This window comes from Bos javanicus, chromosome 4 (genome assembly GCF_032452875.1).
Source record: "Bos javanicus breed banteng chromosome 4, ARS-OSU_banteng_1.0, whole genome shotgun sequence".
Taxonomy (NCBI): domain Eukaryota; kingdom Metazoa; phylum Chordata; class Mammalia; order Artiodactyla; family Bovidae; genus Bos; species Bos javanicus.
This window is the reverse complement of record NC_083871.1, coordinates 81591765-81603910: the sequence shown is the minus strand read 5'-3', so window position 1 is coordinate 81603910 and position 12146 is coordinate 81591765. Positions and strand designations below refer to the sequence as shown.

The 12146-nt window shown below is 35.0% G+C and overlaps 1 protein-coding gene across 4 annotated transcripts in view; it reads left to right on the top strand.

Annotated features, from left to right (window-relative positions):
* CDK13 (cyclin dependent kinase 13) overlaps positions 1–12146 on the top strand; it is a 125623-nt gene that overhangs the window by 97257 nt on the left and 16220 nt on the right. For all 4 annotated transcript variants that reach the window (XM_061415377.1, XM_061415375.1, XM_061415376.1 and 1 more), the window contains exons 8-9: positions 3244–3345; positions 3438–3515. In XM_061415377.1, coding sequence (XP_061271361.1) covers positions 3244–3345; positions 3438–3515 — 180 coding nt within the window. The remainder of the gene's footprint in view (positions 1–3243; positions 3346–3437; positions 3516–12146) is intronic.

Sequence of the window (12146 nt, the reverse complement as noted above, 5' to 3'; positions counted from 1 at the left end):
GCAGTCTCAAAAATGACAGAATGATGTCTCTTCATTTCCAAAGCAAGCCATTCAGTGTCACAGTAATCCAAGTGTATGCTCTAACCACTAATGCCGAATAAGCTGAAGTTGAACAGTTTTTGAAGACCTACAAGACCTTCTAGAACTAACACCCAAAAAAGATGTTTTTTTCATCATAGGGGACTGGAATGCAAAAGTAGGAAGTCAAGAGATACCTGGAGTTAACAGGCAGGTTTAGCCTTGGAGTACAAAATGAAACAGAGCAAAGGCTAACAGAGTTTTGCCAAGAGAACACACTGGTCATAGGAGAACACCCCTTACCAACAATACAAGAGACGACTCTACACATGGACATCAGCAGATTGTCAATACTGAAATCAGATTGATTATATTCTTTGCAGCCGAAGATGGAGAAGCTCTGTACAGTCAGCAAAAACAAGACGAGGAGCTGACTGTAGCTGAGATCATGAACTCCTTATTGCCAAATTCATACATAAATTGAAGAAAGTAGGGAAAACCATTAGACCATTCAGGTATAATCTAAATCAAATCCCTTACCATTATACAGTGGAAGTGACAGATAGATTCAAGGGATTAGATTTGATAGACAGACAGCCTGAAGAACTGGAGGTTCGTGAAATTGTACAGGAGAACAGTGATCAAGATCATCCCCCCAAAAAAGAAATGCAAAATGGCAAAACGGTTGTCTGAAGAGGCCTTACAAATAGCTGTGAAAAGAAGAGATGCTAAAGGCAAAAGAGAAAAGGAAAGATATACCCATCTGAATGCAGAGTTCCAAAGAATAGCAAGGACAGATAAGAAAGCCTTCCTCAGTGATCAGTGCAAAGAAATAGAGGAAAACAATAGAATGGGAAAGACTAGATATCTCTTTAAGAAAATTAGAGATCCCAAGGGAACATTTCTTGCAAAGATGAGCACAGTAGAGGACAGAAATTGTATGGACCTAACAGAAGCAGAAGAGATTAAGAACAGGTGGCAGGAATACACAGAAATGACCCAGATAACCACGATGGTGTGATCACTCACCTAGAACCAGATATCCTGGAATGTGAAGTCAAGTGGGCCTTAGGAAGCATCACTACGAACAAAGCTAGTGGAGGTGATGGAATTCCAGTTGAGCTATTTCAAATACTAAAAGATGATGCCATGAAAGTGCTGCACTCAATATGCCAGCAAATTTGGAAAACTCAGCAGTGGCTGCAGGACTGGAAAAGGTCAGTTTTCATTCCAATCCCAAAGAAGGGCAGTGCCAAAGAATGTTCAAACTACTGCACAATGACGCTCATTTCACACACTAGTGAAGTAATGCTCAAAATTCTCCAAGCCAGGCTTCAACAGTACATGAACCGTAACTTCCAGATGTTCAAACTGGATTTAGAAAAGGCAGAGGAACCAGAGATCAAATTGCCAATATCCATTGGATCATAGAAAAAGCAAGAGAGTTCCAGAAAAACATCTACTTCTGCTTTATTTGACTATGCCAAAGCCTTTGACTGTGTGGATCCAACAAACTATGGAAAATTCTTAAAGAGGTGGGAATACCAGACCACCTGACCTACCTCCTGAGAAATCTTCATGCAGGTCAAGAAGCACCAGTTAGAACCGGACATGGAACAACAGACTGGTTGTGAACTGAGAAAGAATTACATCAAGGATGTATATGTCCCCTGTTTTATTTAAATTATATGCAGAGTACATCATGTGAAATGCTGGCCTGGATGAAGCAACAAGCTGGAATCAAGATTGCTGGGAGAAATATCAATAACCTCAGATACGTAGATGACACTGCTCTTATGGCAGAAAGCGAAGATGAACTAAAGAGCCTCTTGATGAAAGCGAAAGAGTGAAAAAGTTGGCTTTAAACTCCATATTCAAAAAACTAAGATCACGGTATCTGGTGCCATCACTTCATGGCAAATAGATGGGGAAACAATGGATGCAGTGAGAGACTTTGTTTTCTTGGGCTCCAAAATCACTGCAGATGGTGACTGCAGCCATGAAATTTTAAAAGACACTTGTTCCTTGGTAGAAAATCTGAGAAACCTAGACAGCATATTATAAATGCTTTGCCAATAATGGTCCACCCAGTCAAAGCTATGGTTTTTCTAGTAGTCATGTATGGATGTATGAGTTGGATCATAAACAAAGCTGAGTGCTGAAGAATTGATGCTTTTGAATTGTGGTGTTGGAGAAGGCTCTTGAGAGTCACTTGGACTGCAAGGAGATCCAACCAGTCTATCCTAAAGGAAATCAGTCCTGAATATTCATTGGAAGGACTGATGCCGAAGCTGAAACTCCAGTACTCTGGCCACTTGATGTAAAGTACTGACTTATTGGAAAAGACCCTGATGCTGGGAAAGATTGAATGCAGGAGGAGAAGGGGACGACAGAGGATGAAATGGTTGGATGGCATCACCGACTCAATGGACATGGGTTTGAGCAAACTCCAGGAGTTGGTGATGGACAGGGAAGCTTGGTGTGCTGTAGTCGGTGTGATCATAAAGAGTTGGACATGACTGACTGACTGAACTGAACTCAACTACAGTTTACCTGTCTGTACTTTCTATTCACATACCAAAATGGGTTAAAATAAATAAAATATTGTCAATGGAAAGTATGCCCAGTTGAAAACTTTTGTTAGGTGGTTACAGTTTGAACTGTATCTTGCCACACATTAGTAATTTGCCAGATTTGATGAAGATCAATCTGCCAACAGTTATGTTGATATATAGGTCTTTCTTTGACCATATTACAGTTAAAACAAGGTGACTTTTTTTTTTTTAATACTTGACTGAATTTTTCAGTTAATTACATTGCTTTCGGATCTATTTTATGATCCTATGTTAGATGTCATAGCATGTATGCAGGCAGATGAAAATGGTTTTAGTTAGGATTGTAGGATGGTTTTGATTGGCCAAATAATATTTCTTAAGAGAATTTCAGGGGCTTCCCTGGTGGTCCAGTGGTAAAGAATCCACCTGTTAATGTAGGAATTGCAGGCTCGATCCTTGGGAAGAGACTGAGAAGATTCCCTGGAGAAGGAAATGGCAACTCCAGTATTCTTGCTTGGAGAATTCCATGGACAGAGGAGCCTGGCCGTCTCCAGTCCATGGGGTTGCAAGAGCTGGACACAACTTAATGAGTAAACAGCAGCACCAACAAAGAGAATTTCTCTTATTCTAACACATATTAACTCTAAAGAGTGCTTTCTCTGTTTTTTAGTCGGCCATATACAAACAAAGTCATCACTTTGTGGTACCGTCCACCTGAACTGCTGCTGGGAGAAGAAAGGTATACACCAGCTATCGATGTGTGGAGCTGTGGGTAAGATAGATTTCCTGAATAATTAATTTGAAACTTTTGATAATTAAGTGAAATCATACCTTTTGATAATCATGGTTGTTTTTTCCTGTTAGATGTATCCTTGGTGAACTCTTCACTAAAAAACCTATATTTCAAGCAAATCAGGAGCTTGCACAACTAGAATTAATAAGGTAAGCTTGTGATTGTAATATCTGTAGGAAATTAAAAAATTTTCAGGCTTATGTTTCTAGGCAAACATCACGTTTCTATTTAAAGATAAGTGAGTGCTGAAAGGAGGAGAGACTATGTTACAGGCACTCTGATGATTGTTCTAGTAAAATTAAGGATCTTAAAGTCCATAAATGTTTTGTGATTAAATTAACATGTTCGAGGCCCTAAAAATAAGACTGGGAAGGAGGAGTAAATATGAAGGAGGAGAGAATGAATGGTAGATTCTGTTTTTCAGAGTGTGGCATATGGAAGAATTAATGTTTGGGGATATTAGAAAGAAATACTCTTTTATATACGTATATGCATACATGTTTATATGTATCTGTATATGTATGCACACACTGAAATACATTCATGTACTCACTAGCATATGTCTTCATTATTTGAAGCCTATTGTAGGACCTTGGTCATAGGGTAGTCATCTTTCTCTTCATCTAATATTTAAAAAAAAAAAAAAAAGCTTTGGTTTTCTTATTTATAGTAATATTAATTCGCAACTTGTAAGATTTGGATGAGTGTTTGAAAATATGGCTGAGAATTTTTAGGAAAGATTAGTATGAGACACAAAAATACCCATATACTATCAGTTTTCCCTTTAGCAGACTTAGTGGATTCATTAGTGCTCTCCATTCCATCTGTAAATACTACTAGCTTGATAACATAGCACACTGAATATTTGCAGTTAGTAGCTTAACACTCTCTTCTTAAGACTATGTATTTATTCCAGCAGTTGAAGAGTACAATGACCAAGAGGGAGTTGTTTCCAGTTTTGTATACAAATATTCTATTATTGTACATATGTTGTTCAATTATGGACAGATGTGCTTTGCAAAGACTTAACAACATTGCTATTAAATTATTTAGGTATGTGCAGGGTACTATAAGAAAGAAAAGTCTTACAAATTTAGAATAATTCAATAATCAGATGGCTTAGAATTCTTGATGATATGTTATGGCTGTGGTTTGTGCAAGAAAGCTAATGTAGAACCCCATTCAGTGAATCCTCTCTTAAAAGAGAAGGCCATGGCTCTGTGTCAGAACATTGGGAAATATACATTTATATGTTTTTAGTTAAAATAAAATGTTTAAATCATGTATCTGTGTACCTTTCTTTTTCTTTTGGTAGTGATTTCTTCCATTTTTTTCTATTAGCCAAATATTGTTCCTAATTGGATTGCATACTAGGCTTCTATCAATGATGTTGCTATTTATTTAGTTTATACATGGTGCAAATATTGTTCTAAGAATTCACCTGAATTACTTCAGTTGTGTCTTGTCTTTATAATTAAGAAAACTGAACTTTATAGAGGTGAAGAATTTGTTCAAAGTCATACAACTAAACTAGCAAGTGGCAAAATTGAGATTTGAATCTAAGTAGTTTTGTCTTAGAAGCTATTCATTCTCTATACTATGTGGGAAATAAAACTTCCTGGAGCTTTTAGTTACTATGACACAAACACCAAAAATTAATGAAGAAAGTCTGAGTAATTTCTACAGGACATTAATATAAAAATTCTAAAAGAACTGATTAGCCTGTGGTATCTAATGTTTTATTAAAAATTACAGAGTCAAGTAGGGTCATCCTAAAAATACAAGAATGTTTTATCTTTAGGTATTCCTTCATTATAATTCATCATTTTAACAGACAAAAAATAGTGTGTTTATCTTAATAGCTGTTGAATAGACATTTGCTGAAATTATAAACTCCTAATTAAGTATAGAGGCATATTTCTTTACTGTGATAAAAGTATGTATCACAAATTGAATAAATCATGTTTAGTGGTAAAATACTAGAAGCAAAGATAAGAATTAGAAAAAATTAACTTGTGGTATTATTATTTTAAGAGTGTTTTAGAGGCACTGATAAGTTAACTGGTAGTATTAGAAAAGTGAACTCAATAGAGGTATATATACTAATACATATATTCTGAAAGAAATAGCTTTTAAAGATTATTTACAAATATTAACCAGTTTCACCTACAATGTTAAAGAAGATTTGAGTAAGTGTTGGAGAGGGATATCTTATTTTTGGCTAGGAAGCTTTCCTTTTTTTTTTTTAAGATGGCAGTTCATCCTCTAGTAGTCATTATAGTCCTAATGAGAATTTCAGAGGATGTTTTTTGAATACTGATTGATTTTATCTGGAGGGATGAACCTGAAAGTAATCAGGAAAATTTTTTTAAAAAGAGGGACAATTTGGCATATCATATGTTAAAACCAAATTTTAGTAACTAAAAGTATTTTGTGCTGGCACAAGATACCATAGATGAATCAGTGGAATTATATGGTAAATTCAGAAGTAAAGAAAGTTCATATGGACCTTAAAATATAATACAGAGGACATTTCAAATCAAGGAGTTAATTCAACAGTATTTATTGAGTGCTGATTATGTACCAGTTACTAGGTACTGAGGATACAGCAGAGGTGGGGATTGTATCTCCAGTGCCTAGTAACTGGCACACATCCTTTTCTGCTTTCTTGTTGGGGGAGACAGAAAGAAAACAAAGAATAAAATGTATCAGGTGGTGATAAGTGTAAGGGGGTAGAAAGCAATAGAAGGTAGTGTATATGGTACCAGAGAAAATTTCATGAGGTATCATTTGAGTAGAGATTTGAGTCAACAGAAAAGTCATGATCTTCAGACATGAGTGTGTTTGGATTATCTTGTGAACATGTTAGGTCAATTAATGGGAAACAGAAAGTTCATTCCGTTAGTGGCATACTTTACAGTTATTAAAAAGGAGGTAGTAGATCTGGAGATCCTGACATGGAGATGCAACATTGTCACATGAGAAGATAAATTTTACAGAAACTGTGATTGGTTTGATCCCATATACAGGAGACAAATTAAACATATCAGAAGAGTCTGGATCTGTTAATCTGAACATGGGCTTGTGAGGGGGTTAGGGAGGGGACTATTTTCTACTTTATGTATTTCAAAATGTCTTTAGGTTTTGGTAAGATATCAAATATTTATATTATGAAAAAGAATGCTTCAAGTTTGATTTTATAGCATTAATTATTTTTAAAACATGAAGAAAAGGGGGCATTTCTGGTAAAAGAGACATGTCTCCTTGATTTGAAGAAGGCAGCAGAATATATTGAAAGGGGTGGGCTTTGGAATGATGCAATCCTTGGTGCTAATGCCATCTCAGCTACTTCCTGCTCTTGTGACTTAGGGTAAGTTCCATAATCTGTAAGTTTCTTTCTTCACAAGTAAAACAGGACAAATATGCTTAGGATTATAAAAATTAAATAAATGTAAGTTTGCTAATACATACTCGTCCCCTTATCTTACTTGCAGTAATGTTGGAATGTTTCCCCAGTCTGAAGCCTCAGGAATGATGAGTTCTGGGGTCTGCATTGAACAAATACATATAAATGTATTAAGGATAGTAATACTAATCAGAATCTGTCTTAAAAAGCTTTACACTGTAGTGGTCAAGTTATTTGTACTTCACCTGATTCCAGAAAATGTTTTAGGCAGATTACAAAAATTCTGTGATAAGTGGCTTGAATTGAAAAGTAATGGCAAAGAGAGTGAAAAACATAGGTGGGGACAAAAAAGGGATAAACGAGGGCAAAAATGTTTCTACATGAGAGTCACACTTTTAACTCTTAGGTGTTCTGGCAGCCAGTGAAAGAACCTTATATCACACAATGTATATTGCTTAGGGAATAAAAAACTAATCATGGAAGAAAGTAGATTTGAAATGAAAAGAATCTACCCTCTCTCCTGCCCTACACATACACAAAGCCTCAGGTCACACAGGTAAAATTTTTAAAACTTTAAAGGCATAGGCTTTGGTTGTTCCAGAATATTGGAAATGAGGGAATATTTGCATATTTTGAAAAAGTGAAGCATGTGTACTTTTATAAATCAGTAGCATAAAGAATTCTGTAGACTTGTACTTCTTAATCTTTTTGGTCTCAGAACTTCTTTACACTGTCAGACATTGTGAAAAATCCCAGGAGCTTGTTTATGTTGATGGAATGTATTGAAATTTAAAACTGAGAATTAAAAATATTTATTAATTCTTTTTAAAACAATATGTTAGCATAATATTTTAATTGTAAAAAGTTTATATTTTTCCAAACTAAGATAAATGGTGAAATGAATAAGATTGTTTTTACATTTTTATAAATTTTGTATGTTTGGCTTAATAAACATATGGATAAACATCTGTGATATGATGTTTTCAGTAGTCTTTTCAAATAAGTGTGCATATTCATTCTTCCTTGAAACTGCAGTGAGTGGCAGTTTTTTTTTTAAGCAGGTTATTTGCAATATTCAGTCTGTAACCACAGATTGGTGTATCTTACACTCTGAATAGGTCTTTTACCCGTGATGATTTTGTAACATTATGTGTGGGTCACTTAATCTATATTGGATCACTGAATTGAGCAGATCTTCTAAATGTAACATTTCATTTTATAGTTCTTGTTATGACACTAACCTCATTAGAAAAGCCTTTAGGTATTTATTTTGAAGCTTTTAAGTTTACAGTGCAGACGTAAGTCTTTCAGTATTCTTGACTTTTCTCCTGAAAACTTGAATTTTATAATTGACAACACTGCAGTTGTCTTCCTTGAAGTAACAAGCTGACTTCATTCCTGTATAAGAAAATGTCTGGCAGATACCCAAGTCAATGACCATAGTTTGATAGTTCTTTTTGTAGGTAAAAATGGTGGCTCATGAGAAAAGCAGCAGGTTGCAACTCAATTATTGTACAAGTGCTTCTTAAGAGATCGTCACTTTTTTGTGCAGCAGAAGTGCTTTATGAGTATCTTCTCTTTCATTACTAAGAATATTAATAAGATACATACTCAAGTGTAAGGATTTAATAACAATAATTTTTCCTGCTTCAACAAGTGCATTCTTGAGTGACAACCCTCCCCACCCCATCAAGTGGTATTGATGAGTATGTACTTCTAATAGTCTGGCATCTCTGGCTCAAGTCATGCTAAAGTGCCAGTGTTATATACCATTGGCTTAATACTATCAGTGCAAAGTCAACACATTGAAAAGTGTAAATAATGTTTTAAAAGTATCTTTGATCTACCAGACACCTGAAGGGTCTAGGGAACCCCATTTTTGCAAACTGCTGGTGTAGACCAATTAAAAAGTAGAATACAGCATTACGCTAAAAACTTGTACTTTGATTGAAAGTGAAAGTGAAGTTGCTCAGTCGTGTCTGACTCTTTGCAACCCATGGACTGCAGCCTGCCAGGCTCCTCTGTCCACGGGATTTTCCAGGCAACAATACTGGAGTAGGCTGCCATTTCCTTCTCCAGGGGATCTTCCCAACCCAGTGATCAAACCCAAGTCTCCCGCATTGTAGGCAGATGCTTTTACCATCTGAGCCACCAGGGAAGTTCCTTTGAATGTATGGATGACTAGGTATTAGAAGATCTCTTAATATAATTCATGGTATTAGTAACCCAAGTCAAAAAATGCAGATGATGGCTACAATAGAGTTTCTAAAAATCAAACTGATAGAACTAAAGAAGCATTCTTTTGAAATTTGAAAGTCACAACAATTAAACCCAAAGTAAAAAGGAATAAATTAATGCTTAGCAGGAGGTATGTGTGAATTTGTATCTGTCTGTTACTATCTTTACCATGTGTTGTATTTCTCAAACCAGAAGTTCTCATTCTTCCCACTGGTAAACAATAACGTACTCTCATTAAAATTAGAAACCAAAAAATTACCAAATATTGTGTAGCATCATTAGCATTTTAACATTTTTTGGAAATTACCACATAATGTAGCATATCATAATGATAAAGAAGAATACATATTTGAAAAAATAACAGATGTATTCAGATTATAGGTGATGATAATAGACCTGGAAAGCCTCAAATAAACAACTATTTAAAAAAACTATTAGGAACCGTAGGATCTCAGATGGCATTCTAAAAAAATTTTTGCCACATTTTGACCATTTCCTTTAACAAAACTCTTCTAATTATTGCTTAGGAAATACAATAGGGATAGGAACAAATTCAAAAAATGACACTAAACCCCATAAAAAGAAACACAAGATCTAATTGAAAAACTTTATACAAGTAAACTTTGGAGCTATTGCAGGTTTGGTTATAGACTATCACGATAAAGTGAGTATCAAAATAAAGTGACTCACAGATTATTTGGTTTCCCAATGCATATGAAGTTATATTTGCACTATAGTCTGTTAGATATGCAATAGTATTATGTATATATGCCCTAATTTTAAAATACTATATTGCTAAAAGTGCCTACCATCGTTTGAGCCTTGAGCAAGTTGTGAACTTCTTGTGAAGGAGGATTTGAGATACTGTGAGAATTACCAGAATGTGATTGCAGAGACATGAAGTGAGTAAATGATGTTGGAAAAATGGTGTCAGTAGACTTGCTGACACAAGCTTATCACAAACTTGAAATTTGTTTAAATAAAAAAATGTAAAGTGTAATAAAATGAGATATGCATGTATAAAACCAAAGGAAATATAAAAATTGAAACATTAAGCTTTGTAAACATCACAGTTCTTTAATCCAGAGCAGCTGTGTTGAATCCCAACAGGATTCTCTTTTGAAATGTGACGGTATTGATTCTACAATTCATCTGTATGGAAATCCTGAAAAGGATAATTAGAGGAATGAGTACATAGGGGGGTTTGTCTTAAGAAAAATGTAAAGCTTTCATGTGATATTGACATCAGAATAGATAAATCAGATCAAAATAGATTCCCATAACAGATCTCAGATATTTAGGGATTTAGCATATGATGAATTTCAGAATGTCTTCAGAAATGATTTAGGGATAGCTAATTGATTATCAGACACTGGTTTTGCTAAAATGCAGTTATCAGTTGCTGTCATGTCTACTTTCCTAATTTCTAAAATTTTTCCCTATCTTAGAATGTGTATTCCATCCTGTATGCTGCTCCCAGTTAGATAACTTTCCCAGTCAACTATCTTCCCAGAATATATAAAACAGAAGTCTTTAGGTATGAGATAATGAAGCTGATTTCTATTATAAGGCTATTAATGAGCCAGATACTGGATCATTTACTTTCACAGCTCTGAAATAAAATGAATCTCCATTTTACAAAAGAGCAACAGATTCTAAGCAGCACAGTTTCACCAATATCACACAGATAGCGTTTAGGTCTAAAGTTTGTTTTCAAAGTCTGTCTTCATTGTAGTTAGGCAGGCTGCCTCATAAGACTGTTGTGTGACCCCTGTCTGTGTTTCCAAATAAACCTCTGTAGCCCCAAACTCCACCTATACCACTTTCGTTGATCTGCCTCCCGAATGTTATACTTTGCTATTGTCATGACTTTGCCTGTGCATTAACCTTTGCCAGTAACATATTTCTCTTATTCCCTTTCCTGTTTATTGTTTACTTATCCTTTGAGTTGTAGGCAAAAGTCTGTATCTCTTCTCTAACTCAAGTACATTTTCTTATATTTCTGTAGTTTAAAGTATCTTTCATTTTCTTTATTCCAGTGTACTTTATAATTCTATTACGGTGCAGATCAATCTGCAAGGGATTGATTATTTATATTTATGTAATATATGAAAGTGCAAGAGTGATTCTCTTACCATAATTTAGTAAGATAAAGTCATGTAAACAACTAACATGTAAAGCAGGATGAAATAGGGTCAAAAGAAATCAGGAGCATGTAGAAAGTGACTATTCTGGACAGCGAGGATACAGAAAATAAACAGATTACTTTTAAAATAAATAGAAATAAAAAGATATCAGGAGCATGTAGAAAGTGACTATTCTGGGCAGCGAGGATACAGAAAACATTGTAAATAGATTACTTTTGATGTGCATCTTCAGGAATGAAAAGGATTCAGCTAGGTAGAATCTAGGAAGAAGGAGTATGAACAAAGACATGGAGGAGTGGTTGGCCTGTGGAGAGATGAGTTGAAAGATGAGAATGAGGAAGACAGTTTGGGACCCGATCATAGAGAACCATGCTCCTGAGTTTGGCCTTCTCTCCTTTTGAGGAGGTTGTGAGAATGAGGTTGAAAGGAAGAAGAGATAGGCATATTGAAGAGTAAGATCTTAAAAGCTTGGATTTACAAAAATCATAAACTGTATTGAAACAAAATGCAGTTTCAGTGACACAGCTTTAAAAATGCTCTCATCATCTGGTATAAATGTTTCTAATGTAGTATCTTAAGGTCTGCTGAAGAATGGCAACTTTAGTTGTCACTTGCTTCTGTACCTTAGTACCTGTATTTATGTGTAGAATATTTTTACTTTTAAGTCAGTGATGCATGGACCTTTTCTTTTTGTATATGAAGGTCAGCTGGTAATTTTATATAAGATACACATTTATTCTTGAGATTCAGTATACTTGAGTTAAGCACATAACTACCAAAGCATTTTAAAATGTTTACCAGCTAGAGTTATCTGTTAACAGCATTTCTTTAGTTTATGAAGGACTTACTATAAGAATAGTGAGGGATTTCAAGATACAGAGAGTAAAGCAGTTAAAAGTTCTAAATACCTTGAAATCAGAGGTGCTACTGAAATTGAAGAACATGTTTCAGGAATGTGACTTTTAGTGTTCTCTAGTTGATCAAATTCA